At 42.2% G+C, this 14,527-nt stretch overlaps 2 protein-coding genes across 2 annotated transcripts; one reads left to right on the plus strand and one right to left on the minus strand.

The window, feature by feature from the left end:
* Nucleotides 848-3,040, plus strand: LOC8059255 (acyl carrier protein 3, chloroplastic). Its single transcript, XM_002463440.2, has 4 exons — nt 848-1,257; nt 1,375-1,491; nt 2,343-2,465; nt 2,577-3,040. The coding sequence occupies exons 1-4, from the start codon at nt 1,186-1,188 to the stop codon at nt 2,703-2,705; spliced, it is 441 nt and encodes a 146-aa protein (XP_002463485.1). The 5' UTR covers nt 848-1,185; the 3' UTR covers nt 2,706-3,040.
* Nucleotides 3,597-10,840, minus strand: LOC8059256 (ATP-dependent DNA helicase 2 subunit KU80). The gene is made up of 12 exons (XM_002466022.2): nt 10,531-10,840; nt 9,793-9,885; nt 9,639-9,690; nt 8,509-8,640; nt 7,520-7,914; nt 7,054-7,340; nt 5,774-5,969; nt 5,494-5,697; nt 4,799-4,966; nt 4,384-4,713; nt 3,991-4,121; nt 3,597-3,886 (listed from the first exon to the last, which is right to left on the minus strand). Exons 1-12 carry the CDS (start codon nt 10,543-10,545, stop codon nt 3,826-3,828), a joined length of 2,064 nt encoding a protein of 687 aa, XP_002466067.2. The 5' UTR covers nt 10,546-10,840; the 3' UTR covers nt 3,597-3,825.

Raw genomic sequence — 14,527 nt, forward strand, 5'->3', positions numbered from 1 at the left:
TCCTATCATTGCAGAAATACATGACATCAAGAAAACAAAAGCCTTCTCTGTGAGCAAGATTGATAGACAAAAAAATAAGATAGCTGATGCTTTGGCAAACAGAGCTAGGCGCGCAAGCATCTCAAATTCAGGCCTATTCTCTTGTCAGGCTCTTGCTCATTCTCCCACATGTAAGATCATGGACGTGATAAAAAACTTCAATTGGGGTAACATGATCCCAATCTCTGTAACCTGTGTGTAACCTGTTTGGTTACAATAAAAGTTTAAAATTTTCAAAAAAAACATTCTCTCCATTGCAAAGACATGTCTTTTTTTAGAAATCTAACTTTTAAGCCTGACTAGATTTATAGACTACATTATCAACATTTGTATCTTTTAATATATTTATTATAAATATTTTCATTATTAGTATAATGATATTTATTACACGTCATACATATACTAACATATTCTTATATATATTGATTACTCTTTTTTTTAAAAAAAGTTTGACTATTCAAAAACAAGACGTGTGGAGTGACTTCGGGGCGGAGTGAGTTCATGTAAACATATGATATGGAAGCTTTAGCTTTTGTTGCTGGTGCGTCATTGTTGTAATCCTTCTATTTTAAATTATAAAACACTTGTTTTTATAGATACAATATTTTTAATATATATTTAGACATAGTGTATATTTAAATGTACAAATGAAAGTTATAATAGAAATGTTATAATTTGGGATGGAAGAAGTAGGTTTTATTTATTTTTATTTTATTAATTAAAGTAAACTTAGTTTCTTTGAACAAGGTTGGACAAGAAAGGAAAAGCCGCCCGGCCTCGTTTGCATCTCGAGAGATCTCCCATGATACTCCAAACAGATGCAGACAGAGCGGCAAATGGTCGTCCCAAAGACGCATCGGCATAGCACACTCCTCCGCGTCGGCGTCTCCCTCCCTCAAGTCGCTGTCGCTGTCGCTGTCGCCGCAGGAACATCGGAGTACTTGATTCCATCGACGACGGTCGTCGATGGACACGAGGACGAGGCAACGCCGCCGCCTCCCCCGCAATAACAAAGCGCCCGCGCCTCATCCCCCACCCATTCTTCCTCTCTCTTGCACTCACTCGTCGCTCGTGGAGTAGCAGGCAGGCCTAGCTAGCTGATTGATTCTTCTTGCTCGTTCCGGCCGCTGATCCCTTCTTGCAGCCATGGCTGCTCCCGTCAGCGCCGTCGCCGCAGGATCGGCCACCGTAACCTACTCCCCGGCGCTCCGGGTCCAGGTCTGCATCGTCTTTCCTGGGTCGTTTTCGCTGCGTTCCTTTCCTTTAGTTACTGCTGGTGCAAAGCTTGGATCTTTGATTTCGAGATGCCGGAGCTCTGCTTTCCTGTCACTGTAGGGAATGGATGCAGTGTCGTTTCGGGTATCGGCATCTTTCAATTTCCCCAGGCAAAGAGCAAGCTTTCAATCAATTCGGGCGCGGCGGATTCCAAAGCGCTTTCAGGTGTCATGTTCGGTACGTACTACTCCTATCAGTAGCAAGCGTCTTTGTGTTGTTCCATCCATTGAACTGTGCAAATTTCACTTCACTGGGAAGCTCTTTAGATGGTTTATAATATGCATTCAATGGTCCTGATGGACTTCTCCAATATGCTTAAAATGTGCCTTGAACATTGTGAAATGCTGATGATGTTCTTCCTAGACCTCTGATATATATGGACTATTCATGCTACTCCAGTCAAACAACATACCCACTTTATTTCAAGGTTCTGAATATTCCGAATGCTTTATTGGAACGAAATGCATTTTTGTTTTAAAGATCAAAGCCACAGCCATGACTTTCACATACCATATAGGTACTGAGGATCTCAGCTAAGCATTGATGAGTCATGGTAGCATTTTGCCCTTTCTTCCTACCTACCTTCACCAGTGTAAAGAGGAAATTAAGCAGAGGAGAGGATGCAAGTGTCAATGGACTTGCTGATCTCTCTTGATCTGTACAACTTATATTGTTTTTACCATGTATTTAGACAAGTGCATAGCAAAACCTATGTATCTATCCTCCCCATTTTAAATTATAAGATATTTTGCCCTTTTTTATATATATACATAGCTTTTGCTATGTATTTGGACACACACTAATACACTATGTCTAAATACATAGTTAAAACAATGCATCTAAAGATGCCAAAACGTTTTATAACTTGAAACGGAGGGGGTAGAAAAGACATAATGTCTTAGAATTTGGAATGGAGGGAGTAGTGGTATATAGCGAAATACTTACGGCATATTTCTGCATCATGCATTGGAACTCCTTTGATGTAGATCATGACGATCCATAACAATCGATTTTAAATTCTTGAATAGGCTAAACAAGAAACTGTTGACAAGGTTTGTGAAATAGTGAAGAATCAGCTAGCTCTACCCGAAGACACCACTGTAATAGGAGAGACAAAATTTGTAGACATTGGAGCTGATTCACTCGACACGGTATATATATAACTCCCATAGCTTGCTGGTATATATATTTTCTCAGAAATAATGCACACTAATACCCAGTCTGTTGTTGTCTGTGGCATCCTATTTCGGAATTTGGTGTAGGTTGAAATTGTGATGGGGCTTGAGGAGGCATTCCAAATCAGCGTGGATGAATCGAGTGCTCAAGAGATCCAGACGGTGGAGGACGCTGCTGCTCTCATCGACAAGCTCATCTCGGAGAAGGATGCATAAGATGATGCCAGTGTTTGTATGATTATGATTAGTTTTGCAGGCACCGAGCTCACGTGCACTGCTGTCCGGATGGTTTCTGAAGGCCTATAGTTCACTGCAATTATTTAGTCAGAATTACCAAGTTTTCTCTTTATGTATGCCTTTGGGGGTTATAATAAATAAAACAGGGAAATCATCCTATTTCCCTGTCGCTGAGAGATGGAAGTTGTGAGAGACGGTGTCCCATTCATGTAGTTGAAAAAGGTATTGAAACTTGTTGTCAAGAATTTCAAGTTTTTCACCCATATATGTACAATTTCATTTCAAATCCAGGGAGCTTATGAGTTTTGTCTTTACCTTACTTGAAATTAATTGTTGAATTCACCTGTGCACCGCAAAAGCGTTTGATTCGGTGAAGCTTGGAATAAAGGGCCTGTTTAGTTCTGTATGGAATACAAAATACAAAATGCCAACTACATTGAAAGGATGAAATGTAAAATATCAAAATTTTCAGAGCTATATTTAGTTCTATGCAAAATGCAGAATTTATTGCCCTATGACCTCTTGAGGCTTTTTTGGGTTTTTTTTTTCCCTCTTGAAGCTGAAATCCAAAATGGAGAATGAGAATCATTTTGCCAAAAATTTTGCATAGTGTTCGGCTTCATTATGCAAAATGATAAACCAAAACCCAGAATTTTTTGGATGAACCCCCTAACTATTGAATTCGCCTGTGCACCGCAGAAGTGTTTGATTCGGCGAGGCTGGACCACGACCTGATTGACTGTTCAGAGCAAAGGAAGTGGGCCGAAAGGCCTGACTCTTTTCCTTGTGATGAGATCTGAAGGCGCGTGGTCCTGTCCTACCCAACCGGCCCAGTCCACCACACCACAACGCAAAAAGGCAAGCTGAATCTACTCGAAACACAGTATAATAAAGCACCAACACGGCAACACCAACAGATTGTGCAGCTAAATCCAGAGAGTTTGAGTATTAGTTCAAGTTCCATCCACGAACAAAGCCTCAAAACATGCCCATACACATGCAACGGGCTAGGCTAAGCTACAGTTAGGACAGTTTCACAACCCCGGTCCGGTGATCTCCAAACCCAAAAGCCCAAGGCGCTTCCAGTTTCTTCCAGCTGCTACTGAGACGCCTTTTCTCGTTTCAGGTAGAAACTTTTTGCCATCTCCTCAGTCACGTCGCTGCAGACCAACAGAAAAGATCAAAGGGAGATGTTAAGAAAAATGAAAGCCATGCAGACTGCAATCTGGATGGACACAGGGAGATAAGTGAAAGCTTTGCAAACCTGTCAGGCGCTTCCTCTTTGCTGATAAGTGAAATATTTTTTGAGGAGAGAAGTTGAAAGAACTTGGCAGCATCACCCTCCTTCAATCTCTCGTAAATCTTTGTTAGGAATTCGTTGAATTCCTGTGGTTCCTGATCACGAATGACGCCCAGTGTAAACAGAGAGAAACAGACTGGCAATACCTAATTTGATACGACAACTGCCAAATTTTAAGGAGACCCAGCAAGCATGCTAATGAACTAATAGTTAGCAGGCCTGTTTTGTTCCATAGCTACTAATTGTAGCTGCTAACTATTTTAGCACTAATGGATCCAATCAGACCCAACCTACCCATATGACATTGGCTCATGTAACTATCATGTGCTCATGAAAATAAACCCCCCGAGTGCTTACCTGTTCAATAATGCAGGCCTTCCGCAGAGCAGCAAAACATTCAAGTGCCTTTTGGTAGTTACTCCCATCATGAGACTTTTGTAACAAAGCTGCTGTGTAATTCTGCATATCTTCAATAGCCTTCTGAACCCAAGTTGAGCTAGATCTATTAGCCAGCATGGCCTCAAAATCGTGAACTGGATTCGAATCTCTGATCGCCCCAACATTCTCTGTAGGTGGATGTGTATTTTCCAGAACTCTGTCCTTCTCTACAGAAGGCTCTTCTACAGATTTAGCTTGATCACCTGCACCGGTATATGCCAATATGTCCTGTCCTCGTGCTTTCTTTTTCTGTAATCAATTAGACAAGTCAAATGATGTTTCTTTTTTTGGTAGAATTGGACCAATTTCAATATAACAAATATTTGCATCTAACCTTGGGGTTCTCCTTCAGCTCAAAAGCTTTGCCTAAATTCTGTATTAATTGTGTTTGTTGGCCAACCACATTAGGATCAGGTTCAGTTATCCTCCTTAGAGATCTATCAAGTGGTGGTACATTTGCATCTGGCTGCTTTGACTTGAGATCAAGGTAACTGTAAAATCTCTGAAAGGGCAACGTACCATAATCAATAAAACAAACAGTGCAAGTCCCACACACTACCTCATGCACTAGATCCGTATTGCAGAAATGTTTGGTTATCGCATAAATTTTGAACTTTAAGTTATTTTGTTCGACATATAACACTCCATCCTCCCATACCTCTTCTTGTGCCATAAAGTCCTACTGCTACGTTCTTAATTAATTCTCTAATGTTGGTTGAACTTTTCTTTGGGGTGACAATTGGTGCAGAAGGGACACAAATACAGCGATCATATTTACCACTTGACATGTAAATTTATTTCCACTTTAAGAGGGACATGGTATTTGTCAAAAGCCTACAGCAGTGCACAACTGCACATCTTGTTGATAATATCATGATTTTTGTTGGACTAAAAAGAACATCCACAGAATTTTAGCACCAAGTCAATTACCTTACTAAAGGCACAACAATGTAGGGAATACATGAAAATAGAATAACAAATAGGACCATGTATGCATTGCACATGATGTTCTACCATGAAAAATAGTACCTCCAACATGGGGTTTGGTGTAAACTCAGGCTTGAGGACCTCTCTTCCAGGTGGTGCTAGGTCTAACATCTTCACTAGGTTATCTGCAGCTTCTTGTTGTTCTTCAGTGGGCTGAGATGATGATGGCAGGCTGCTAAAGGATCGAAACTGAAACTCTCTGATGTCCTCAGCAAATGGGAGTACATTGAAGTAAAAGGAATCTTGCTGCAGCGTATAGTAAAGAATTGACTGAGCATTCATCAAAGCTTTCAAATGTAAACGGCATAAATATAATACTTACGACATTGTCCACTGCTGAAATATTCGGTGTCAATACACCAAGAGCAACATTCCCTTGACCTTGTCTCCACACACATCGCACAATAGCAGCCTTGTTCATTTGATGCATTGCTCTTGCTATGGCAGAAACTGCAAGAGTTGCTTTAATGTTGCCTGGTTCAGGTATAAACAAGCATACGTCTTTCATAAAATGGTGCCTGTTGAAGTAGAAAAAAGGAACCATTAGTTGTAAGCACACTTTACAGAACATGAAAGCATGCAGGTTACAGACTACAGAACATCAAAAAGATATTTTATGTGCAGCCTTTTTTACAAATATAATTTAAAACACACTTTACAGATAGTCCAAATTGCAAAGGAAAGACCTCAGTAAAAATAATGAAAAGTATACATCTACCATGATAGTCAAAATATTAGAACATGGTGGCAAGACTCAAAACAGCAGAAAGCTAACTTAACTCTACAGGGGGTGAGAGAAGGGTTTACTAAGCTGTCAACCAAAAATGCACCATGATGAATTGTTACAACAAATTTTTCATAAAAATATTACAATATGCACCCAAGGACAAAATTAAGTAGACAGGTTTCATCTGTTGAATAAAGCATTAACAATTCAGCTTCACTGAAGCAGGCAGGACTGGGTGAGGACTGAGGAGAGGTTCTTCCTTCCCTCTTGTCTACAGTCAAGCCAGATCACTCTGTATGGCTATGTTCAATTTATAGATCAATTCAGCCATCTCAGTATCTCACAACAGGTTTATGTTCGCATGGTTTTAAAATGATTGGCCTTGAAGAAACAGAAATAATATGAAGGAGCTGCTGGTTGGGTCACTTGTTGTGGGTTAATTTTCCCTAAGTTTCTGTTGAGTGCTCTTTGTCGCGTAGCCTCTACCCAACTAGTTTCTTTGGCCTTGTGTCTCCCAGTGACAGGTCATGTCAGCTGTGGAAGGCTGTTCTGTTCTGGTCTACCTCCTTTGTGCAGTTACTCTTTTATCTCTTAATGAAATGATGCACACTTCTCTTGCGTGTCTGAGAAAAAGAACTTGGTCTTGCAATTTATATAAACATACACTGTAGCAATACGAAACAATAACTATCACCAATGATGCATGTGGTAGTAAGAGAAGAGGCGTCTCTAGCAAAAAGAAAAGGAGAGGTTTCAAGATCATTAGCTGATAGCAGAATTTAATCATAATGCAGAAAGCACAACAACAACTACAAACCAAGCACCGAAAAAAAACATTTAGAGACTCTGAAACCAAGCTAAAGGTTAAAGCATACCGTGGTACGTTGGATCTATCTGTAAATCCTAGAAGCTTCACACCTTTCTCTGGCTTGAACTTGACTGCCTCCCATTCAGCATTTGATACAGGAATAACTTGAGGACCATAAAGATACCCCTTAATCCTCTGGTCTGGTGGAACAATTTTGTCTGGTTCGACAACGCTCTTGTACTCATAATCAACTTTGACTTCATGAGAGGCAAGTTTATCACTTGGAGGAGCCTTGTCCGAATACTTCTTCAAAGTGGGGAATTTCTCCTCAGCTGTTTTCTTATAGACCCACACCTGTTAACAAGGGCATCCATAACAGCCATGACTGCGAGTAATATGGACATGCTAACGCAATCACCTCAAATCTATTAGTCTCAAAAAAACCTTGCAAACTGAAGCAGAAGATTTAAATTATTATAAACCTCTGTAACTGATGGAACATCACATATAACTGAAATACGAACTGGGCCTACCTTAATTTTAAAATTGGAGTTCACTTCCAGGTCTCCCCTGAAGACGGTAACTGGAAGCACATTTCTTGTCTTGAGAGCACCCAACAGTGATGTTGGGCTGTCAACCTGAACTACCTTTGCAACTGATCTATTTCTGAACTGATACAATAATCGGTCGTTTTCTTCCATTACAGCATTACGGAGCACTCCCGGTTCTCTAAAGATAATGCACTCCAACTTGATACTGTGTTTTTTCAACATGTCTGCAATGGTGTCCACCTGTTCTTCTTTAGTCCCCTCGGGCGGATCTCTTAATAAATCCTGTGCACTGGTGATTAAACAGAGCCTCCGCTTCCCTTTGGTATTACCAAATTTCCTCATCACCATATCCAAGCCAACAACAATAGAATCCAGAACTTTGCTTTAGTCAAGGAATTTCTATGCTGAATTTAGTCAGATTCCATCAGAACAAAACAATGCTATAACGAAATCACGAAAACTTAAACTAAATAAACCATAGATGTATAGTCCTATACATAATAATTACAGGACACATATAGAAGAAGCACATTAGAAAGAAATCAGTTTGGTATTTCAATCAATAGGCAGGAACCGCTACATAAAGGACCAAAAAAAAGTTAAATCAGTGATGTCAGTAAATAAAACTAACAAACGGCACTACAGAAAATGCAAACACTCAAAGATGGACAACCTAAGACATGCTACTTTAATTCGAACTGTCTACATATGATTTAAGATTATCAAGAATATTAAGAAAGTGGAACTAAAGACACGGAGTTTATGTAGTGTAGCAGCACAGATACTTAGTCCCTCCAGTTCCAAATTATAGGGCTGTAAAAACTATGTATCTAGACATAGCAAATATCTAGATGCATACTGCATAGTAAAATCTATGTACCTAGAAAAGTCAAAACGACCTATAGTTTGGGACGAAGGGACTAACAGTTAGTATTAGGATAAAGTCAAACCTACTGCTATTTCATGGATACAATCACCAGGGGCAGATCCTAATGGAAGGTTTTGCAGAGCCTGTGCCGCCCCTTCATCTACAACTTTAATATCACGTGTGACTGTCACATGCTTATAGCCCCCAAGCTCCTTTGCAAGCTCATTGCATGTTCCTGAAAAGATCAGGGAAATGTACTCCATAAAGTCTTAACTTTCAGAAACAATAGAGATAAAATGCTGACAGTGTTCGTGACTGATGTACAAGCAATATATTTTTTAATATCGTTGCCTAACTAGAAGAAGAGTGTTCCAAAATCTCCACTGATTCTAGATGTATAGCCAAAAGAATAAAAGTGCAAACCTTTGTCATTGTTAAGCAAACGTTTAGTCAATGTAATTTCGAGCAGTTTCATAATATAAGCATTCGTTGACATCATGAAATATAGTAGGAAAGATAGATTTATCGTAAACAATCCTTGCATTAAAGTGCATATGGTACCACAAAGAAGTTGACTAATTTAATGGTAGTTATCTCTGGAGCGTTGAGTTCGCCTTGAAATTCCTATGGGCGTGTTTGGGACCGCTTAAAATCGGATCTGCGGTCATCCCACCGCGAGAATCGAGAAAATCCCGCTAAACACCACACCAGAATCGATGATTGTTTCCACTGCCGCAGACACAGCCACCGCAAGATTGAACTATCGCTCGCGTTTTCTGTACCGCGGGGTGGAGGCCACGGTACCGATACCGCACTGCGAGGTGGCTATGCCGCGGTCCCAAACACGCCCTATATCATGTTGATTCCTATGAAACTGAAGTAATTGTCTCAACACATGATTAAAGTGCCCAAACAAGTTTTACTGCTTTTCATTGAACACAGTTTTGTTCTGTTTGATCAAATTTATCTCAAAACACACTGCTTTCATGCCTTCTCTTTGTAATGAAAAGGGAGGGTTCCCATATTCCCAATCAGAGAATGTAAAAAAACCGTATCTAAATTTGTTCTGAATGGTTACAAAGTGCTTACAAGATGACAACCAATTCGAACCTCTTCAAACAAACAAGAAAAAAAGGCTCAGCCAATAGCTTACAAAAAAATGATAGAAAATGAACAAATCAATATGATTTGAGGTACAAATAGAAACAATCGATGCAACTATAAATAACTAACCTTTAGTTCCAAAGAGGACAATACCGACTTCATCGCTCCTGTTATAAACTAGCTGCAGAAGTAGCTATCAATCTGAGATGGTTTACTCGCAAAACTATAGATAAATAACATTAATTGAGGAAGCTCGATGATGCATGAAAGAACACGTGCTTGCCTTCTTATGCACAAGAGTCGAGCATATGTTCTTGACCTCTTGCAGCACCCCATGCATCGAAGGCCCAACATCCAACAGCAAAATCACTACTTCCTAAGAAACAATTAGGTAATTAGCAAAAGCACAGGCATCCCTAAGAAAAGAAATGATAAGGCCATTTCATGCATAGTTGAAAAAGAAGCTATACAAATGTCCCGAAAAGAGAACAAGGGCTCATTTGTTCATCCAATTTCCCCCTGTGCAGAATGTGCATAGAAACTGATAAAGCTAGGATAGATACGAAGGAACAATTTCACATCTCTTTACATCATATAACATGTATGTTATCCAGACCTGTAGAGCATGAGGCGGTCAATATTTGCACATTAAATTAGAAATCACTAGTTGAACTCACAACAGCAGTGGGGAATCAATCATGTACGCAGTGCGAACAGAACATATTTTCATGACACAAATTCAGACAAGCTAGTAACTCGGAGCAACTGAAACGTACAGTCCAAGCAAACAAACATCACCGACCAGGGAACTTGACTTCCAGGACCAGATTCTAAAGGCTTCAGAAACATAAGTATGTTTTTCCCGCTTGATCAAACCCTAGCATAGGCGAGGGACAAATCGCGCTTTTTTTTTTGAAACCAAATGTGTGGTTATTTATTATTTATTTATTAGAAGGCGCGATTGGTCGAAACAAGGAAATACATTGTATGCTGAAGCAATGGAGGTAAGACGAGGACGCACCCTGTTGCGAGCCATGGCGAAGGCAGCGGAGGGGGACTTGCCGCGCGGCAGAGAGAGAGGAAGAGCCGACGAGGGTTTATGCTGCTGCCTCCATGAAAACCCGCTCGAAGCCTGGGGTAAGCTGCAGAAGTTGACTGACGGTCGAGTACCTCAACTCAAGCCAAGGGCGGGCCCGGTGGGGGGAGCCGGCCAGCCGGGGAGGAGCAGCCGGGTGCGAGACGAGGACGGCGGCGGCGAGGGGAACAAGAGGAAGAGGAGACGCTTTTTCGCGGCCGGCGCCGAGGAGTGCCGAGGAAGGAAGAGATTAATAAAAAAAAGAAAAATGTGAAAATGAAAAGGAAAGAAAGAGAGTGGGCCGAGCCGTTTCGGCCCAAAACGATTCGTTAAAAGCCCAGCAGGGAAGCCCAAACTCGTCGCCGTCGCCTAATTTTTTATAATTTCGCCTTTTTTGATAAAATTATACATTTGGCCCCCTAGAAAATTTAAATTGATTTATGGACCCAGGGGGTCGGCGCCAAGGGCCCTGGCTTCGAGGGCAGACGTCTCAGCGCCACAGATCTAGGCGCGGACCTCGGCGCCAGAGTCACGGGCGCTGACCTCGGCATATCTCGGCGCCGAGCTTCACCTAAAACCGCGGGCGTGGCTTCCTCCTCCCTCTCTGTCTCCAGGCGCCTCCGAGACCGCGCGGACGAGGCTTCCTCCACCGGCAGCCGCTGCTTGCTCCACCGGCTGCCGTGAGCTTCTCCACCGGCGGCCGCGACGAAGCGCGGCTTCCTCCACCGGCGGGCGCGACGAAGCGCGCCTTCCTCCACCGGCGGCCGCGGCTTGCTCCACCGGCGGCCGCGAGCTTCTCCACCGGCGGCCGCGACTTCGTCCACCGGCCGGTGGGTGCCCTTGCCCACGCGCGGGCCTGCTCCACGACGCGGCCGAGCACGTGCCCGCGTGCCCGCAGGCGCCGTGCCTCTGCTCGGAGCCGGCTGTGGGTTGGCGGGCACCCCGGCGCCGCTCCGCGACCGGCTCGGCCACCTCTCCGCGGTCGGCTACCTCTGCTCGGCTGCGTGGTCGGCCACGTGCTCAGGTAATTTTTCTTTAATAGTTTACTTATTGTAGATCTAGATTATATATGTAATGTGTTTTGCTAATTTAGTTGTATAGCTGATTTAGTTCTAGTTATTTAATTCTACCATTATTTTGGATTAGTAGTCTACCTAGATAGGCAATGTAGTTCTAGTTTACATATTGTAGTTCTAGTTTATATAGTTTATATAGTTTAATTTAGATAGGCAATCTAGATAGTGTATCTAGATTATTTTAGATAGGCAATCTAGATAATTTAGTTGTAGTTTACTTATTTTAGTTCTAGATAGGCAATCTAGATTATTTTGGATTATTTTTCTTTAAAAGTTTACTTATTGTAGTTCTAGTTTATATAGGTAGTTAGCAAATTTAGATGGTTATTTAGTTATGTTATTTTTTAGTTATGTTTGTAGGTTATTTAGCTAGGTAGACAAGTCCAATTATTCGGCCCGTCAACTTAAAAATGTTGCTATATTAGACATCATAGTTGTTTAATTAGATAGTTATGCTTTAGTAAATTATATCTTAGTGTATTATACCCGTAATAACTTTGGTGTTTTGCATACCACCTAGATGGACAACGTAGTCAATATTTTTTACGGCGGTAGTGTGGAGGAAGATGAGTTTTGGAACGTTAGTTTTGTTGGAATGCAAAGAGTGGCTCTCATGTTTGAAGATCGGCCGTTGTTTTCTGAGTTGGTTGGAAGTGCTCGTAACAAGCTTCAGTGCAATCAGGATGACATCTCAGTGGATGGGGTACTGCACTATGGTAAATCGGGCCGTATTTTTAGACGGTTGGTACAAATTTCATCAGAGGCTGATTGGGAAAAATATGTTAGAACTGTAATGAAGAATGAGTTTCAATGTTTGGATTTGGTTGTTCGGAACTTGTCCAATAATCCGGCCCCTCATGTGCATCCACCCCCTAAGCCACATTTAGCCCCACATGGGTTGTCACAAGAACCGTTGAATCCACCAGTCATTGAGGCTCCGTTACTAAATCGCGAGTTGGACGTGGAAGATGTGGTTGTGGTGCCCGATGCTCAATCGGCACCTAATGAGGTTGGTGTAGGTCCTCATGTCCGTGTGTCATGTGGGACTGATGATGGTTCTCCTCCCCCTCAAGAGATCCCTTTGACCCAGAATCATCCTAGTAAGTGCTTTAGTGACACTTTGGCTGTCCTTATTCTTTCTTCATTACTTTCCTTTGTCTCAAGGCTATGCATATTTTTGTTGTAAATGCAGGAGACAATCCTGATAATGAAGGTTGTGGTCTAGGTCATCCATCAACGTACATTAACCCAGGGTTTATAGCCTCTAACAGTGTGGATGTTCAAATTGTGGATGATGAGGAGCCTTATGGCACAGCCAGGGCCGTTCATTCTGATGATGACCGACCTGTTCTTGGTTTGAGCGAACAAGAAATGGAGCTCATAAGACATTTTTGTCCAGATCGTGATCCACTGGTTCATGAATTCAGCTCCCTCAACCATTCACAGCATGCTTATGCAGAAGGAAGAGATGATGAGCTGCTAGAGACTCTTGAGGCAGGTGATAGTGTTGAAATCAGAAGGGCATGGTCTTTACAGACTTGCCCTCCTTAAAGAGGTGGTTACAGGAGTACTCTGTGAGACGGAAAAGACCTTTCAAGGTGAGGCACTCATATGTGGAGCGTCGTTACACGGTGGTGTGTGAGATGTCAGATTGTAATTGGAAGGTCTGTGCTTGCAAACAGAAGGCCACAGGGAAGTTCAAGATCACTAGAATTGTTGGTCCACACACTTGTGCCCAGATGGATCTACAACATAAGCACCGACAGTTGACCTCTACCCTCATTGCGAGCACGTTGTACACAACTTTGAAAGGTCAGCCCAATTTGAAGGTGAGGACAATTATGGACATGGCTAAGAAAATATTTAAATATGACATAAAGTATGGTAAGGCATTGAGGGCAAAACAACGGGCGTGGAAGATGATATATGGGGACTGGGAGGATGGGTACGAGCAGTTACCGGCATTGTTCAATGCAATAAAAGTAGCGAATCCAGGCATGCATTACGAGTATGTCCCAAAGCCTAATGAATGGAAGAACGGGAGGCAGATATTCTTCCGAGCATTCTGGTGCTTTCCCCAGTGCGTCGAGGCCTTCAAGCATTGTCGTCCAGTCTTATCCATTGATGGTACTTTTCTGCTTGGCAAGTACATGGGCACACTGTTGGTAGCCATTTCTTGTGACGCAGACAATGCATTGGTTCCTTTGGCTTTCGCACTAGTGGAGAGGGAGAACAAAGACAGTTGGGGATGGTTTATGCGGCTTGTTCGGATACATGTGATTGGCCCTCATAGGGAGGTTGGTGTCATATCTGATAGACACCAGGGCATACTTAGTGTCGTACAGGAGCAGATTCCAGGGTATGCACCTTTGCACCACCGTTGGTGCACTCGACACCTTGCCGAGAATTTGCTTCGGAAGGATGGTACGAAGGACAACTTTCCTTTATTCGAGGAGGTTGCCCGCATGCTTGAGGTTTCATTCTTCGAGGAGAAGTTGGAGCAACTAAAAACAGCAACTAACACAGAAGGTAGGCATTGGCTTAGTGGATTGATGAGAGAACCAGAGAAATGGACAAGAGCCTACGACGATGGTGGATGGAGGTATGAGTTTCAAACTAGCAACATGGCCGAGTCATTTAATAGTGTGTTGAAGGGTATACGTGCCATGCCTGTCAATGCCATTGTATCATTCACATTTTATAGGCTAGTTGCATGGTTTAACGATAGACATGCTCAAGCATTGGCACTACAGAGTAATAATCAGAAATGGGCACCTAAACCAAAGAAACATCTTGACAAGGCAAAGGAAAGGGCTGCCACACATGATGTTGATTGCTCCTTTGACCACAACACCGGCAAGTACCAG

This window comes from Sorghum bicolor, chromosome 1 (assembly GCF_000003195.3).
Source record: "Sorghum bicolor cultivar BTx623 chromosome 1, Sorghum_bicolor_NCBIv3, whole genome shotgun sequence".
NCBI classification, from domain to species: Eukaryota; Viridiplantae; Streptophyta; class Magnoliopsida; order Poales; family Poaceae; genus Sorghum; species Sorghum bicolor.